This window comes from Furipterus horrens, unplaced genomic scaffold (genome assembly GCF_987537825.1).
Source record: "Furipterus horrens unplaced genomic scaffold, mFurHor1.1.pri manual_scaffold_17, whole genome shotgun sequence".
Classification (NCBI taxonomy): Eukaryota; Metazoa; Chordata; class Mammalia; order Chiroptera; family Furipteridae; genus Furipterus; species Furipterus horrens.
This window is the reverse complement of record NW_028327187.1, coordinates 40380505-40399622: the sequence shown is the minus strand read 5'-3', so window position 1 is coordinate 40399622 and position 19118 is coordinate 40380505. Positions and strand designations below refer to the sequence as shown.

The following is a 19118-nucleotide window of genomic DNA, read 5'->3' as shown; positions in this document are numbered from 1 at the left end:
TGTCAGGACACATCTGAGAATCAACCAATGTCCATGGGTGGATATTCAATTGGTTGGAGCATTGTCCCAATGTGCTAGGGTTGCGGATTTGATCCCCAATGGGGCAACAAATCAATGTTTCTCTCTCTCTCTCTCTCTCTCTCTAATGAATAATCAACCAATGAATGCATAAAGGGAACATCAAATTGATGTTTCTCTCCCACACTCTCTTTAACATAAAAAAAATTAACAAATTACACCCAGATGCACAGTGTGTTCAAAACAAAGACTGGTGATACAAGGCCTCTCTGCCATTAGAGAACTTCCCAGCTCCCAGGCCTTCCAGGATCCTCCATCTGTGCTTTATCGAGACTAATATGATGGCTGCTGAAATAGACTTGCTGCTAAGAGACTTGGCCTTTGCTGGGTTCCCAGAAACGCTCAACCATGCTTTTTTTTCCACAACAAAGTTCCTTATGTAGGTGCGACTGCTTGGTCTTTGAGGTTGGGAAAAGTGCCCTCTGGCAGTGGCAAGTAGTCTCTTAGAAGGGTTGCATGATTCCCCAGAAATTATGGGCCATTTTCAAACTGGACAAATGAAGTAACCAGAGAGAAATCGCTATGACCAGTGGAGTCTCTCTCACTTTGCACTTGAGGAGGCTTTACAGGGTCACTAATTCTTCAAGATTCTTATTTCTGCCTTAAGCATGTTTGTTTTACATCTAGTTAGAAAATGTTGTTTGATTCTTGGAAAACAATTTTTGGAAGGTGAACGGGATAATGAAAGTAGTAGGAAATAGAGAGGTGTTGGCAGGGTACATGTAAAAGCTTCTAGAAGGTTGATAAGTTGCCAGAGCCCAGGCAATGGCCTTCCCAATGCCACCTGGTGCACAGTCACTGCTGAGCTAGACATCCTGCCACAGGCTCAGGCTCCACCACCAGCTCTCCTGGCCCTGGTGGTGGTGGTAGTGGGGTACTGCCACAGCAAGTTTCCATTTCTCACAGCCTGCTCCCTCCAGGGGTGGCCTCCGTGAAGGAGGACCGACTGTAAGAACAACGCTGTGGGCAGGGAGAGGACCCAAGCTAGCTGCTCGCTCGGGCCAGGAAACCGGTCTCCCTCCTTACGCAGGGGCATGACCCCTCCCCAGTGGAGCATACAATAGGTGGCCGCTTCATGCTGTTTCCTATTCCCCTAGCAGCCTGGGCCTCGGGAGCCTGCGGGCTGTGTGGGGGGACACAAAGGTCCCCAGCTTTTTGGCAAGCACTGCAGCCTCTGAGGCGGCAAAGGAGCACTGGGGTAGCGAACGCCCCACACTTGGAAACACTTGGTTACACCCCTCTCTCCCCCGTCCTCCCCCCGCCCCCATACCACCACCACCACCACCACACTAGCAAAAAAATAAAAGCAGGAGTCAGACCTCCCCTCCCGGATGCGCAGCATCAGGGGCGGGCGGAGCCCAGACTCTTGCCACTTCCCCCTCTTACCTCGTGACCTTGCCCCCCCTCCCCAGTTCTTCCCTCCTCCACCCCCCCAACCCCCGCCTCCACACACCCTTTCTCCCAGACACTCCCACCTTCTTGGCTGGTCTCGCGCGCAGGGCTTGATTTTTCTAGGGGAGGGAGTGGCCGCAGTCGCCTTGGGGCAAGACGGGGAGCAGGCGAGCGCGGGAGGGAAGGAGGAGACGAGGGAGGAGCCGAGGGAGGGAGGGAGGGGCGATGGGTGCCGCCGCTGCGATGTGGCTGGCCGGCTGGCGGGTAAACAGAGGGTACAGCAGCGGCTGAGGTCGGCCCGGTCCGGGGCACTGAGAGCGTCAGTCGAGACCTGCACCCACGGCCATGGCCGAAGTGCGAAAATTCACGAAGAGGCTCAGCAAGCCCGGCACAGCGGCTGAGCTCCGGCAGAGCGTGTCGGAGGCCGTACGGGGCTCGGTGGTGCTGGTGAGTGATCGGGGCACGGGGACTCTCGGGAGACGCGCTCCGGGCTAGAGCAATGGGGTAGCTTCCCGCGCGCGGGGGCCAGGACCAAGACAGCGCTCGGGGCGGCTCCCTGGTGCGACCGAGCTGTCCTTCTCTGGTTCAGTAAGTTTGCGCACCCGCCGCCGCTGGCCGCTGTCCGAGTCCCGGGCGCCTGCTGATAGCGCTGCAGCTGCTGGGCGCGGCGAGGGCATGCGCCCGGCTGGACACTTGCGGGCCGTCAGGGGATCGGAACCGGGGCCCGGGCCCGAGATGTGAGCTGCGGAGCGGACCCCGCGTGGTCCTAAACCCTCCACAAAGAACCAGGGACCAGGCGCGATGAGATCCCGATTCCCTCCTGCCGGCACCTGAGATTCCCGATTCCCTCCAGCCTAGGCGGAAGGATGCGTTGAGCGTTTTGCACTTACACACTTGCGCGCACACAGAGTGTATACAAAAAAGAACCCCACCCAAAAAGCCCCGGGCGCTCAAGCTTCGGCGGGCGCTGAGAACAGAGGAAGCAGAGCGACTTCCTCCTGCTACTGGGGAGAAAGAGGGTGGTGATGGGTGTTGAAGGGGTGCTGCCGCTGCTGCCGCGGAGTGAGGAAATTGGAAACAACGGGGTTCCCGGGCGAGTGGGCGCGGGGTCGGCCGACTCAGGGCTAGGTAGTCTCCTGGGACCCAGGAGCGCTCCAGAGGCAAGAAGATCGGGGGCCATGGGGATTTGGGAGAAGATGGGGTGTGCCAGTGCAAGGGTGGAGAACCTGGGGTGAGAGCCCCACCGCTGGGGGATGGGCATTTGAAATCGCGCTGACCCCTTGGGAACCCTCCCATCACACCCTTCGCCTCATCCGGATTGTCTGACTGGAGAAAGGGGATGGGTGCTAACGGGCACTTGCTCCTTTTCCTGTTTTCTAGAAGCTCTTTGCTAATTTTCTGGACTAGCAAGCAAACCCTAAATAAGCAATCAGACTGGTTAACTAGTGTTCGTTTTGTTACTTTGGCTTTTTGTTTTCTTTTTGTTTGTTCGTTTTTTGTCTCTCCACTCAACCTTACAGCATACTGTCTGCTGTGTCTGCTGGGTTTAAATTTCATCATTTAAGAGTGAGCTCTTTTTGTTAAAACGACTTATCGGAAGGGGACTTCACAGATTTTCCTTTTAATTTTTCTGTTGATCTTGTAGAATCTGTGATAAAACCAACATTAAAGGGAGGCCAGGGCCCTGATCCCAACAGCAGAGAAAGTTGACATTAGTGGGAGTTCTGGAGGAGGATCAAAGGTAAAATATATACCTTTGAGATAAAGATCAGATCCCTAATAGCTACAACTGTGCAAAGCCAAGTGACTTTAAAGAAATCTCTCTGTCATGGCTGAACTCTTGGAAGTTTAATCCTGCTGTTTAGCAGAGCAAAACCCAGACCTTTAATGTTTAAATGGACTTGGCTTATTGTGTGTCTCACCGATTTTAGAATGAGGTCTGTTGGATCAGATGAGAACTTTGATTGTCATCAGCCAGTTTAAGAGAGGGAGGCAAGCTGTGTGCAGGGCATTTATACCAGGGCTCTCCCTTCAGTAATTGTTAATAAGTGATTCAATCTGCCTAGCCCAGAAAATGCTTTCCTAAATTCAGGAAGAAAGAAAACCTTGCTTGAGCATGGGTGGCTGGCTTACCACATTGTATGAAAGGAGACTGTGAAGTGGGCAGATGGTCTCAATAGAATAAATGGGACTCAGCAAACCTCCACTGGGATTTGACCTGCCACCCTCAGCAGCAAAAAGTTAACTGAAGCATTCTTGCCCAGGTTTTTAGATTTTAAGAAGAATTTTGTGTAGCACAGGCATAGCTGCCTCTTCCTGACCACTGACTCTGTGGCAAAGCTGGAAAAACTGTTAGTGGGAGGAGAATCTTCTGGGAGACGGTGCCAGCCTAGTTTACTTGGAACTGAGGGCGCAGATTTTTACCATGCAAGGCACACTGGTATGTGATCCACATTGAGATTTGGGGCGGCGGGGAGAACAGATTCTAGGCATCTCAATCAACCAATATCTGTTGAACCTCTTCTGTGCAAGACACAATGCTAGATGCCCTAAAGTTATAAGTGAATGTGGATGACTTTTTCTACCATTTATTTTTAAGAGTTCCATCCTGGGTTGGATCTGTGTGCATGTGTTTGTCAATAGAACACTCAGAATATATATACAAGTCAATTTTAGCTTATTCATAACACCTCAGTGGATGCTGTTTTAAAGCAGTTCAAGTCAGTTAAGAAATAAGGAAACAGTCTTAAATGGAGTGTACTCTCCTAAATGGCTCTTTCTTGGACCCTGCTTTTCTGACACACAGAGCTGGTAACCAAAGTTAGCAAAGCCACAGTGGCTGTAGAGCCACTGGACCTTGTTGCAGCTGCCTCCATAACATCTAATTTTTTTCTGATTTAAGCCCCAAAGTGTTTGTTAGGGATCATCTGAAGCTGGACTTACAATTGCTGCTGTAAACCCACGGCACTCAGTTTATTAGGGCTTCAATAAGGCATCACATATATACTGGACTTCAGTATGGAGTCATTCCCACAGCAGTTCAAACTGTCCTCTGGTGGTATCTCTCACTAGAACTTTGAAAACCCACCAAGCTGAATAAATATACAGTATTTCCTGTTTGGGTGTTGTTGTTTTTTGTTGTTGGTTTTTACAATTATATCCTTGTTGGTATGTTGCTGACATCATTCCATTTTGCTGACTGTTAGAAAAATTCAGAAATCACGGGCTATACATAGCATGTAGCTATGTATTCAGACCTTCATTCAGTTATTAGTACTTTCACGAATCTGAATCTGTTAACTATACATACAGTGAAGCACACAGAGAGAGACTGTTTCGTTGTGCACTTTTCCGTAAGTTTGGCATTTTTATGGAGGTCAGTTTTAACCCAGGGAAACGGGTAATTACAGAATTGAACATTGGCAGAGATTTCTGAAGAGAGGCTTGGGGAGGAATATTATAACCTGAGAGTGTGTGTGATTAACTGAGAACTGTTTATATATATATATATACATGTTTTAAATGCAGAGTTTTAACATTGTTTTTGTTACAATTCGGGATATGGCTATTTGTGTCTGGGGGAACAAAGCATTTGATAAACCTATTGTATTCTGGCTCTCCTTAAGAGGAGTCATTGTGCCTGGGAAAGTCACCCACTAGGTGTTTAAATACTGTTTGCTTGCTGCTGCTGAATTTACCCTCAATTCCTTGTGCTCCAGAGGATCAGGAAAGAGTTGCTAGATATTACGGGTTATAGCCCCTTGAGGCAGTGTAATGCGTGTAGTGTCTCCTGGCTGGCACCAGCCAGATTTCATATAACTCCAGTAAAGAGAAACTCCCCCAGAGCTGAGAAAGGCTAAAAAGATTCTGCAGCTGCTGACTCCCCCCCACCTGGCGCACACTACCTTTGCATTGAATATTTGTTAGGTTAGAATTTAAGGAAAGTCTGAAAAGGAATTAGGGAGCTCCCCTGCTCCCTCTTCCCCTGGGGAATTTGTGGAAAGTACTTAATATAGGACAAAACAACTGACACTGGAATAAAGCCAGTTTCAATGGGCTTGTTGACCAAGCGTTTCCAATTCAGAGACTTAGCTTGCATCTGAATGAAGTGCGAGTCAGGAGGGTTACCCCGAGTGCTGGCTCCTATAAGGAATTGTCTCACTACCCCTGTGGGTTTTTCCAGGTTAGGAGGGCCAGGGGCAAGCCACTCCTGGAGGATCTGTCCAAAAACCCAGCATAGAGTTTGCTGGGAAACCAGAGAGGCCTCTCCACGGAACCCTCTTTGAAGTACGAAATAGTAGAGTTTGTTTTCTAAGATGAACATGTTAAACAAATTCTCTGGATTGATTCTTTTCCTATTCTAATCATCAGTAAGCCTTCTTTTTGGAATATTTAGTATTTTTATTTATTTATTTGAGGTGGGGGGGAGAGAGGGGGAAGAGAGAGAGAGAGAGAGGTGGAGACTCATTTGTTGTTCCACTTAATTATGCATTCTTTGGATGATTCTTGTATGTGCTCTGAGCACCTGGGATGAACCTATAACCTTGGCGAATTGGGGCGATGCTCTTAATCAACTGGCTACCTGAGCAAGGTATTGTTTTACCACATGATAAATACATGTGTATTGTAGAGGAGTTAGAAAAATGGAAAAGAACCCTGGCTGGTGTGGCTCAGTGGATTGAGTGCTGGCCTATGAACCAAAGGATCGCTGGTTCGATTCCCAGTCAGGGCACATGCCTTAGTTGCGGGCCAGGTCCCCAGTTGGGGTTGTGCGAGAGGCAACCGCACATTGATCTTTCTCTCCCTCTTTCTTCATCCCTTCCCTTCTCTCTAAGAATAAATAATTAAAATCTTTTAAAAAAGGAAAATTAGAGAAGATATAAAAATTTAAAAAAAAATAGAATCAGCATCCCATCACTCAGAGGGAACTCAATATGTCGAAAGTTCTCTGTCTCCTTTGTGTTTGTGTGTATATATATGAAAACATGGATTGAATAAATGTATCATATAACCTTTAAAATAGTTTTTCCACTTACCAATATTTTATGGATATTTCTTCACACCAATCAATAGTAAATCTACATAATCATGTTTAATGATTGCCAAAAATTTCACTGTAGAAAATCATCCTTTATTGTTTGATATTTTTAATTTACTGACTTTAGAGAGAGAGGGAGGGAGAGAGACAGACAGACAGACAGAGACACGGATTTTGTTGTTCGACTTATTTATGTATTCATTGGTTGTTTCTTGTATGTGTCCTGACCAGGAATCGAACCCACAACCTTGGTGGGTCAGGACAGTGCTCAAACCAACTGAGCTACATGGCCACGGCCTGGTTATCAATATTTTTTTTTAAATCTGTACAGTCTGATAGGAGATACATGGTACATCAAGGTTCTGATTTGTGCTTTTTGAGACCTTTTAAAGTTGAACACTTTTTTTGTATGTTGATTAGCCATTTATATTTCTTATTTGGAGGATTTGAGTGAACCTTCTTACAGACTATTTCCTTGTTTGTAATTCTTGCAACAATGGTCTCCACCCCCAAGATTCTGTTTTGATAAGTCTGGGGTGGGGCCAGGCATCTGTATTTTTAAAAACTGGTGAGGCGGATGTGCACAGAATCTAGACCACTTGTCTGCTCAAGGCAGAAATGTTCCTTCCACGCACCCCTGACAAAATGATTCTCCTTAAACACTCCCTGCCTTTTATTTTTTAATTTTTATTTGTTGATTTGAGAGAGAGAGAGAAACATCGATTTGTGTTCCGCTTATTGATGCATTCATTAGTTGATTCTTGTATGTGCCCTCACCGGGGATTCAACCCACAACCCTATTTTAGCAGGACAATTGCTTTAACCAGCTGAGCTATTCAGCCAGGGCAACAGTTCTTGCCTTTTAGGAGGGCTATATTAGAAAAGGTTCTTGAGCTGAAATGTACTCTTAAGTTCCACCGTGGGCTAGGCCTAAATCTATTGTTTGCAGCTACACAGAATATGTTTGATTCCTCTTTTACATGACAACCTTTCAAATATTTGGAGTCAGCCACCATGTCATTTTTAAATTCACTCTATACAAAGCCAAAGAGCCTGCATTTCTTTCTCTTATTTTTCACATTACTTGGTTTCAGGATTATTCACCATCATGGTCTTGCCTGTTTTGACTCTGTGGGAGTTAGAGCACAGGCTCACGAGTCAGACATGGGTTTGAATCTGACCTGTCACCTGCTTGCACTGTGAAATGGGGATAAATAGTTTTACCTACCTGTGACGTTATGAGGATTAAAGAAGGTAATGTATGGAAAGTGTCTGATGTATAAATGGAGCATAAAGGTTAAAAAAAGCCATCTGGTGAGAGAGAAAGTATTCTGGAAGGGTCTGGCAGAATATAATGGGGAAGGGGACAATATTTTTTACCCATTATAGATATGAGTGAAGAAGTCAAACTCTATTCCCAGTGCCTGGAATGCAGTAGGTACTCAGTGAGAAATACCTGAGCAACAATACGTAGGATGGACCGGATGTTGTGTGACTGGAGGCCAGGTAACTAGTTAAAATATGTAGTTACAGAGAAAGAGAAAGAGCTTTAACTGAGGCAGTGAGAATGGAGATAAAGGGGAAAGTGTGAGAGATGTTTCAGTGATAAAATCGACAGGATTTGGTAACTTGTGAAGGGGGAGGAAAAGGAGGGAAGGAAGAAGTGTGGGAGGAAGAGCGAGAAGAAGAGAGGAGGTGGAGTCTATATGACTGAGGTTTCTCTCAGCTTTGGTGAACTGGAGGAAAAGCATGTTTGGTGCTAGGGGAATGGAAAAGAAAGTGAGCCACCTCAACTTGAGAGGGTTGTCAGGGCAAAGGCAGGTTTCATTTAAGCAAGGTGGTGGAGAGAACATTCTAGGGAAAGGCTGAGCAATGTAGCATTGTGTGTTGGCAAAAGACCAAGGTTATTGAGGGTAGAGAAGAAAGTTCCAAAAGGCATTAGGAAGGGGAGGAACTGCTAGGGCTGAGAGGACAGAGAGATTGTAAGTGCGATCAGCTGATGGAAGAAGTTTGCGCCATTGGGGATGATTGGGGAAGTGGGAGGCAGGGTGTGGAGAGATGGTCTGGAGGCCAGCCTCAAACTTCCAGTTAGAATGGTGATGGTAATTAGGTCACCCCTGGGCAATTCCACTGCCAGGGTTTGAGCAGTGGGAAAATGGGGGCTGACTAGGTGTCTGAAGAAGCTGAAAAGGATGTTTCCTGTGCTTAAGGAGCTCAAGCTAAGAAGGGAGATTAGATGGATGCAAAGAGCAAACTAGATAGAAGCTCAGCAGGAGGCTAGGGGTGTGCCTTCTACTTTCAGTTAGTTACTACATCTCTGCCCCCGCCCCTCAAGCTCTGTTATTGTGATCTTTTCAGTGTTCAACAATGTTCAATAGGCACTTGCTAATGAACAATGTTAATCTCTTTGGCATTTCTCACATTTATTTGACTACAGTGGCCCTTTAAAAAGCAGGAATGGAGAAAGTAAATGGTAGGTCCAACTAACACTCTGAGAAATTCACATATAGTATACATGTGTTAAGTTACATTTACTTGACCTCCGTGAACTGTACAAACTACTTATTCCCTTCCTGGATTCCCCTGGGCTCCACCTTAGGACCCCCTCTGGCTTGTTGTAATTCAGAGGACTCATTTGTTCACCTACCTGGTTTTGCTTTTTTCTGAGATACAGAATTGTCAGTAAGGCGTGTTGAAAAATTATTAGTTTTTTTTTTTTTTTTTTAAACACAGAAAGGAAGGCTCGAAACCACAGGAGGGAAAAGTAGCTAGAACTGTTTCCTTTTTTTTTTTTTTTTTTTTTGTAAACGCTAACGGTAATTTTATGATACATATCTCTTTGGGACTTAGATCTCTTGTTTTCCTTTAGCCTTTGTCAGGCGTGCAGAGGGGTTCATGGGTAACATTGGCCTGCAGCTTATGTCAACCTAGAGCCAGATAGATGCCTTGTTGATTTTTGCAGGGCCACACCCAGGAGACTCCCAGAGCAGTAAGCAGGGCAAAGGGACAATCTTATTTGGCTGGACTTTGCCTGGAAGCTTGTCCTTGTTAGAGGAGAGTAGTTAGGAGTGGGCTCTGGGAGCTCACACCGCAGGTTCAAAGTTCAGCTTATCTACTTACTAGCTGGGTGACCTTGGGCCAGTTATATTCCTGTGTCTTGATAACCCCCTTGTGGGCTTGTAGAAAGGCTTAAAGGAGTTGTTGCATATGACACACTTAGAGGAGGGCTTGGCAAATGGAAAGCACTGGATGGCTGTTGGCTCTCATTATTTCCAGGTTTTATGGTGGGCAAGAGAAGTCTTTCCTGTGTTACAAGCCAACAGGCAAAAGTAAACTGGCAGAAGGGAAACAGGTACCCTTGCTTTTTAATTTTATGTCCTTGCTCCAAATCATGCCCCAAAGGGTGAGCTACATGGCTGAGCAGGAATCAGAGCCTGGAAAAAGAAGCTGGCAGACCCTTCTCCATCTCCATTACATTCTTGATAATAACCATTCCCATTTAGACTTGGTTGTAATGAAGATCAGGGGATGTGAGCTAGGACTCTGTGTCTTTAGTAGTTCTCACCTTTAGATTAGTCTGATGAGGGAAGGCTCGTCCTTTAGGGAGGAACACCCAGTCTCAAGCCCAGGGAGAAGGTCCTCCAGTCTGGGGAACTTGTGTGTGTGGCCTCTGGCAGAAGCAGTCACCTTTATGACAGTCTGCGCAGTGTGGTTTATGCAAAGGGTGGATAGAGGAGAGTTGGGCTCTGTATGAAGAAGTGGAACTTGAACGCTCTTTCCTTTCCCTCTCAAAACTTTATTGTCATCTCTTTCACTCATAAATCCTCACTTTCAAAAGTCAAGTGAATATTGAAATTCAAATGCCTTTTTAAAGCTCTATTTTGGAAATACGTATTTTTTAAAATTCACATTTAAAGGACATTTTTCGATTGCTTTTTAGTGAGAGGAAGGGGATGGGGAAGCAAGCGAGCAAGAGAGAGAGAGAGAGAGAACAAGAGAAACATCCATGTGAGAGAGAAACACTGATGGGTTGCCTCCCATATACACCCAGACTGGAGATTGAACCTGAAACCCAGATATCTGTCCCGACTGGGAATTGAACCTGCAACTTCTCAATGTACAGGATGACACTTCAACTGACTGAGCCAACCAACTGGAAAAATTTTAAAGCTTATAAGTCTCCTAAGACATTAATTTCACTTTTATATTTGGCTATTCTAGTTTTGTGGCAGCGGGATAAGTTCTATTAGGAATAGTGTGTACAGGTTTCCAGCATAGTCAATATCTCAGAAACTATGCCAATTGTTCCAGTAACATGTGATTTACCCATTATTCTCTGTGCACAACCTCACACGATCACACCTAAATTTGCTATTAATGATTTCCTGCAATTCTTCTCCACCTTATTTTTATTACCCATTGAATTTGTTGTTCACAGGAAGCTGAATTTTTGCCTTTCCTGACAGCTTATGTCGGGTTGTATATGTTTCAAGCTGCCAAGAAGTATTTGAAGATATTCTCGTACTTCAGCTTTTCCATCACGTTGCTTTTCCCTAATGACTGAAATATTTTACTAGGTGAGATTTAACTAAGAAGTCAAGTGTTCTTTCAAGCCTCTGAGACAGAACATCTTTATTTAAAGTGTTTCAGTGAACTGTGTCAGGGGGCTGGGGAATGCCTTTGTAGGAAATGTTTTCTAGATGATGACAAGAACTTGTACTTTTATAGCCCCAGACTTATGAAGAGTTAAAAATGCTGTTATACCTGTGGCCTCGCATGTTCTTACAGGTCACCATTAAACACATACCACATTGTTGTCACCTCTTTTTAAGTGGGGAAACAGGCATGGTTTCAAGCGAGACAGGCTGTAGGTCATCCATATTTGCTAAATGACAGAACAGGTAATGAACAGCAGCTGTCTCAGTTCATTTGGAGTAATTGGGTAAAGAAGTAATAGCTCCTGGACCAGATTCCACAGTAAAGCAGGTGGAGGAAACTCTTTTGTATGGTTTTGGTGACGATCTCTTTCTTTTGGGAAATAGTGTTTATTTCAGAACAAGCTTAGGTCTTTTAGTGGGAAAGTAGGAGGTGAGGACAAAAAATTTTTTTGAAAGAGGGGCGGGGTTGTTAACTGAGAAATGTGCGCATGATCAGTATAGATTTTTCCTTGCCAAAGTAAGCCTAAGGATTTTGAGAACTGTTTGCAATTGGCCGTTCTTCCCTTCTTTGCTCTTTGAATAACTGTATGGAAAAAAAAAAAAAAAAAAAAGCTCCAGAACACTGGCCCTGCAGAGGTCCCTGGGATCATGTTCATGGAATTGTTTTTATGACTTTTTTTCGAGTGGGTTAGTGCTCTCCAAAAATAACAACATATATATTTCTCTCCATGCCTTTTATGTTAGTTTAGTTTTCCCACTTGAGAAACTGCCAGCTTTATGCCTTGCAGAACCTGTAGTCAGTGTTCACGGTGTGAGGGGAAGAGTGCTGTTGGCATAACCAGTTTATTTTCATAGGTTAACAAGTTCCTAATGCTTTGGTGCATTAAATGGTTTCCCAGAGACCTAAAGGAGGGAATACCACCTTCTAAGGTGTCTAACTTACCACCAAGAAATAACTTAAGGTCACCAGGGCTCTGAATCAACTGTTGCAAAAATTGAACTCAATAGTTCTTTAAAAGCTCACGGGGGCCAGTAGTGCTCCTTCTGTTCAGCACAGTGTTTACATCATGCTCTGTTGCTTGTGGGGCAAAGAAGGCTCTCTCTGCTAACCTGTCCCCGGGGGAGCATTGCTCCTCCACTACTGGTGACCAACAGACTGCTTGCAAAGGAACTTGGCCTCTGTTTGCCCCTTCCAAATGAAATGGTCTGGCAGAATTCTCACCCAGAAGAGCCAGAGGAGAATTCCATAAGGTTTCTTGCTTCAGTTCTGTAACTGAAGCCCAGCTCCCTCTCCTTGCCTCCTTCTCTCCTGTCTCTGCAGTGGGAGTTACTCTGATGTCCAGAGCTAGCTCACTGAGCCACCAGCTCCAGAGATCAGCCTGGGTCTATACAGGGGACATCAGAAGACTCACATTCATTCAGAGCTCATGTTCTGGACCTCAAGTCCTTGGTTGGTTCTGCTCTGTCTTTAAAATCCATTTCCAGTCACTGGGTTTTATCTTCTTCCTTGTCCCCTTGTGTCCGTGTCTTGATCCTCTACCTTGTATCTAACCCTATGCCTTGGTTTTCTGGCCAGTTGCCCAGCTCTTCTAGGAGTGATGTCTGGTCCTGTTGCTGATCTTGAGGAGAGCTGTCCTGTTCTAAACATGACCTTATAATAGCTTGAGCTCAGCATGGTGGGATTGTGGACTGAAGGAGTTTCTGTTTAGAGAACTCAGAGGAAGCAGAGTTTCTGGGATGACGAGGTCTAGCTAGTGGCCCTGCTGAGGGTTGGACTAGATGCACGGTTTGTTAGTATCCTGTGGCTGCTGTAACAAAGTGCCACAACCTTAGTGTTTCAAAACAACACAAATGTATTGTCTCACAGCTCTGGAGGTCAGATGTCCAAATTGGGTTTCACTGGGCTAATGCCTTCCAGAAGCTCTAGGGGAGAATCTGTTCCCTTGCCTTTTCCAGCTTCCAAAGACTGTCTACAGTCCTTGGCTCATAATCTATTCCATCTTCAAGCCAGCAAGGGCTGGTCCAGTTGTTCTCATATCGTATCGTACCAACACTGCTGCTGCCACCACATCTCCTTCTCTGATACTGATTCTTCTGCCTCTCTCCCTTACTTAGAAGGACCCTTCTAATTACATTGGTCCCACTTGGATAATCCTGGCTACTTTCCCCATCTCAATTTTTTTAACTCAGTCACAGCTGCAAAGGTCCCCCTTGCCATGTAATGTAACATAGTCACAGGTTCCAGGGATTAAGCTGTGGACATCTTTGGTAAACTGTTATTCTGCTCAGGCATTGCTGCAGGTGGAGGAATGGTAGAATCCTGGCATTAGATGGGTTCCCAACATTGATATTGACATTATGGTGAAGGAGGCACACGGATCTGATAGACTGGCAAACTTAGCCAGGTGCAGAAGTCTTCACAGAATAACAAGGGTACACAATCCCTTTTTGAGAATTTTGGCTGAAAGAACGCAACAGAGGCTTGCAATCTGCAGTTTCAATTTGGATGTTTTCTTAAATTCTTCATAATTAAAAATTCTTAGCCCACACAAAACCCCCTCAGTCTGGAGTTCTTGTAAGTGGGCGCTGCTTTCAGACTTGAGGTGTTTCAGGATACAAGCTGGCCAGACACTTAGCAGGCACTTAGCCAGCTCAGGCCTATGGAATTTTCCAGCCTCAGTTTAAAAAAAAAAGAGTAAAGAGGTAGAGGGGTGTGTGTGTGTGTGTGTGTGTGTTTAAAAGAGAAAGGGATGGTTTCACGTCACAGAGAATAACTCTTTGGCTGACAAGCCCCAGGACACCACCCGTGTACTGTGTGAGAGGCATTTCATCCATCCTGAAGGTCAAGTTCGACCCAGCATGGCCTTCCTGAGTTTCCAAGGTAATTTCAGGACCCCTTTCCCAGAAATGGGTTTCTAAAACACATGATTGGAGAAGCAGAGAGAAGGACTGGAAAATCTCTCAGATTCCCTGGCTTCACAATGATTTCAAGTGAGAGATAAATTGAAACTTCTTCCCTGCACCAAATCTAGTCACTGCCATTTTAGAGACAAGCACCACAAAAGCTTCCTGGCTTATCACATTTGCACCAGCCCTCCTTACACTGGCCAGTAAAATACCCATGATGAGCTGATGGGCTGAAGGGCTGATGGCAGAGAGCTTTACTGCCTGGCAGAAGTACTCTATCATAGATGTGCACTGCATTTTCTATTTCACATCAATTCTAATGGGCCATGGCTATATTTTCCCGAGGCCTAGCCTATCTTTTTTTTTTTTTTTTAAGACCCTTGGACCTGACCTGATTGTGGTGCACTGAAAATCATTATGTAAAAAGTTAAGAAACCCCCAGATTTTGTCTCAAAATATGTACAGATAAAATATACATTAACTGCTTTTATTATCTCCTGTTCAATTTTTCCTTCTTTCCACCTTAATAGGAAAACAATTTAAATTCTCCTCATAAGCCATATCAATTTTAAAAATCCATATGTTTTCAGTGCAAGTATCTTAAAATTTTTTCTAATGTATATATATACTAATCTCTACTATCTCTAAAAACATGAAAGGATATTAACTGTAGTTCTATTTAAATGTTTAGAAGCTGGTGTTCATTTTCTTCAAATTATAGGCAGTTTCCCTTCAACCTGGCTTATTTTACTGATTTGCAATTTGCTACTTTTCTGTTGGGGATTTTGCTTTTTCATTTTTATTTATTGATTTGAGAGAGAGAGAGAGAGATTTGCTGTTCTACTTATTTATGCATTTATTGGTTGCTGCTTATATGAACCCTGACTGGGGATGAAACTTGGAACCTTAGTGTATGGGGATGATGCTCTAACCAACTGAGCTACTCTGCCAGGGCCAGGGAATTTTTGCTTTTTTACCGGCCATCATCTAAACTTCAGGGCTTATGGGGGCTATATATGCATTCAACCAATGAGCTTTGTGACAGAGTTGATCCCTTAGAACTTGAACTCTGAGGCTGTGGTATATATATCAGAAGGAACTAGAAAGCAAGTGTTTTGTTAGGGAGTGAACTAAAGAGAGAAAGGCATGCGCTGGCTGGTGTGGCTCAGTGGACTGAGCACCGACCTGCGATCCAAAAGGTTGCTGGTTCGATTCCCAGTCAGGCACATGCCTGGCTTGCAGGCCAGGTCCCCAGTTGGGGCGCACGAGAGGTAACTAAACACTGATGTTTCTCTCCCTCTCTTTCTCCCTCCCTTCCCCTCTCTCTAAAAATAAATAGAATCTTTTTAAAAAGAGAGAGAAAGGCCTGCTGAGCTGTGGAAGAGAGCTGCCAGGCTGAAGGAAAAGACAGATACTTTCCTCAGTTCATGCTCAGATCCCAAGGGAAATGCTTTTAGAACTGTTGCTTGAATTGAAGAGAAACAGAATCTATTTCCACTGATTTCTTTTTAATGGATTAAATCCATTTAGGGCAAGGTTGCAGAAGGCGTTGGGGAAGGGGAGGGAAGACAAAAACTTTAATCTGGCTGTGTGGTTCAGTTGGTTGGAGCATCATACCTTATCCCTAAAGGTCGTGGGTGCAATCCCTGACATGTACAGGAGGCAACTGATTGATGTTTCTCTCTCACATCGGTGTTTTCCTCCCCTCTTCCTCTCTTTCTAAAATCAAGCATATCTGTGGGTGAAGATTTTTTTAAAGTGTATTAAAAATGTTAAGATGAAAGGAGGGGTGTGTTTTTTCATTGTAATAGACCAAGAGACTAGAGATTAAAATATTAACTATTTAATGAGGATAGCAGTATATTTTTAGTTTCAGACAAGAAGATATCAAACCCTTTAGAAATTGTACTACATAAATGCAACTTTTGGATAGGACAATGTTCTTAAGGTCTGGGTAGTTCTAAATGTTATTTCTTACTAAATGTTAAAATGAAGCGTAGTATTTTGTAGGTGCAACTGGAAACAGGATGAGTTGACAGGAATACAACGGAATGAAAGCAGCCAAATGCAAGGAAGAAATTAACATAGAATTGACCAAATAGTGTATATAGACAATGGCTAAACCTCCCTTTAGGGAGACGGAGCTCTTATGTAAGAATCTAGTCTTCTTTTCCTGCTTTCCCCTAGCAGCAAACCCCTTGAACTCAGTAACAGAACAGTTTTGTTTGGGACCAAAGGGGTGATTACAGTAGTCCCTGTCTATATCGCGGTTCACTTATTGTGGCCTAACTGTATCACAAGATTTTTAAAAATATTATATTTAATTATTTATAGTGGATTTTTCACTATATCGCGGGATTTTGTGGTACTGTATACGTATGCTGTTAAAGTTATGTAGGTTTAAGAGTGTAGAATATGTTTAAGAACATAAGTAGTGTTTATAAAAGTATGGAAAAGGTTAATGAGGGACTGGGAAAGGTTAACAAGGGACTGGGAACGGTTTATAAGTGTGTGGGAAGGGTTTATAAAGCCTTAAAATATATATAAATACTAAAATAAGTGTAAGGTTCCTACTTCACGGATTTTCACCTATCGCGGGGGTGGGGGGAGTCTAGAACATAATACCCGCGATAAGTGAGGGAATCGTCGTCGGCAGCCGTCCGTCTGGAGAGAGGATGGTGTAGCTTCTTAAGACTCTATCTGCACCGCCGAGAATGGCTGTGCAGTTCGACTCGGGAGTGACACGGTATCTGTCTCCTCCCGTGTTGAATCGACATCTTGCGATGACGCTGGAGTGTCCTCTCCAGTGAAGCTGAAGCTACAGAGCCTGGGCAGGGTGATATGGAGGGTCTGCTGTTGCCCATGCAGCAGACCCCCCCTCTCTTCGCAGCTGAAGGGTCCAAGGGAAAGACGGAGTCAATACAGCTTGGCTTCAGGTGCGCCGCAGGAGTTGCCGGTGTTGACTACAACATCATACCGCCTTAGGGACTCTGGCTCCGGATTTTCTGTTGGGGTTTACTCCCTTAGCCTTTCCCCTGAAGAGGTATGCCGCAAGGCAGCGGAGGTTTTTTGGAGTCAGAGTTTTCCTTCTCTGATGTGCCCTGACTGGAAGACCGAACCAGCGACACTTAGCTCGCAGGCCGACGCTCAATCCACTGAGCCAAACCAGCCAGGATAGTGAATACTGCCACACTTATTTGTGGGAAAGAGGCAGGGCACACTATCAACTTGGATAATTCAAGACTTCCAATCAATTAGTTAAGAAACATAAAGAATACTTGTATGCAGTTTCCCCCTGTATATGATAGTTGGAACACAATTCTCCAGTTTAGATGGAGGACCAGAGACTTGTGACCACCAGAAACCTATAAAGGTAAGATTTCTTTTGAGGCATCTAGGTGGAGGGACTCATGTGCCAGGTGGGCCTACCCTCACTTCCTCCACCCTTAGGTAGAAGTGGGCAACACCTCACACCTGTTTCAGATCCATATTTCTCAAGGCAGCAAACCCTGATGGATAGGAATGGGAACAATGCAGGCTGCCCCTCTGAGCCCTTGCAACTTCCTCTGAGAGTGGCCCACATTGGTGCTGGCTTTCCTCTTACTAGGTCCTTTCCCTATCAAGTTGCTTTCTTCCCCTTTCTACCTTCTACTGGCCCCTACAGTTATCCCGTCATTCTGATGTTCCTCCATTGCTGCTCCTGGTGTTCACCTCTCTGCACTGTCACCTTCCAGGATAGTCTGTGTAACTGGTGCCCTGGTGCAACCCCACAGCCATAGCCCTCCCGTAGCCAGCCCCTTTGCTTTCCCCTCCGCTGTGGTCATTCCACTGTGGGCACGTTCCCACTCTGCCCTCCTCATCTTTTTCTCACCTTTTCCTTTCCTCTCTCCTCAGTGTTTGCTGAGAAAGTGTTCTCCATGGGACAGGGTCATTACTGTGTTTATTTTTGTTAACCTTTTCTTTAGCCAAGGATGGAAAATTCCAAAGGCCTGAGCTAGTGATTGGCTGGGTGCCTTTTCTGGAAATCCAATGGCCTGGATGCTAAGGGAATGTCATGGAGCTACACATCTGGCAAGGTTGTTTCCTCAAATGTCCTAACTTTGGATTTAGTTCCAACTAAAAGAAATGGAGGTTCTATTCTGTGGAACTGTGGCGCAGGAATGAAGAGTTTAAGGAGTGATATAATTACAATGACAGAGCCCAGTTTATATCACTATTTTTTTTTTTCTGCTTAGTTTAATTGGGAAAGAGGGGCCTTTGGCTGAGTAGACCTTTCAAAAAAGTAAAACCTTCTGCATGAGAGACAAATGAAGCTCCTGTGGCCCAACTGAATGGCGTATTTTGCTTTGTTGGGGTAATTATTTGGCAGAGCAACCAGGTACATATCAGAGTTGGTCTTCTGGGGGAGGCAGGAGCATCCTCCCAGTTGACACTGCATGGAATTCAGTAGGTGTACTCCACTGCTGTATTTCTTGCCCCTTCCCTGGAGAAATAATTTAGGAAGGACTTTTAAAAATATTTTATTTATTTCTTTTTAGAGAGAGGAGAAGGGAAGGAGAGAAGCCTTGGTGTGACAAATGTCCGTTGCCTTTTGTATGTGCCCCGATTGGAGACCGAACCTATAACCCAGGCATGTGCCCTGACTAGGAATCAAACTGGCAACTTTTGACCCTGTGGAATGACTCCCAACCAAGTCACATAAGTGAGGGCTAGGTAGGGTTTTGCTCACATATTCCTAGGTGGGTTTTCTTTTTCTTTTTTTTTTTTTTTTGATAAATCAAGAGTGGACCATTTTGACAATAAACAAAAATTGTATTGTCTTTATAGCTAGAAACTAACCATTCTTCTGTTGTGTATCAGGAGAGGATGAGGGAAAATCCTCAAATCTCCAAACCCGTAAAGATGCCAACTCGATCTGCATTGGCTCTACATTACCTTGAATGAGCACCCAGATTTTATAGCAGCCCTTCCTGTCTGTCAGGAAGGCCCATCCCACCTTTGAATTCTCTTCTCCCACCACATTCCTTCCTGCAGCCTGTACTCTG

The 19118-nt window shown here is 44.8% G+C and overlaps 1 protein-coding gene across 2 annotated transcripts in view; it reads left to right on the top strand.

The window, feature by feature from the left end:
- Positions 1–1709: 1709 nt before the first annotated feature.
- DOCK11 (dedicator of cytokinesis 11) overlaps positions 1710–19118 on the top strand; it is a 206918-nt gene continuing 189509 nt past the window's right edge. For both annotated transcript variants that reach the window (XM_090265104.1, XM_090265103.1), the window contains exon 1: positions 1710–1917. In XM_090265104.1, the coding sequence (XP_090121230.1) occupies positions 1816–1917 (102 nt within the window). In that variant the 5' untranslated portion in view covers positions 1710–1815. The remainder of the gene's footprint in view (positions 1918–19118) is intronic.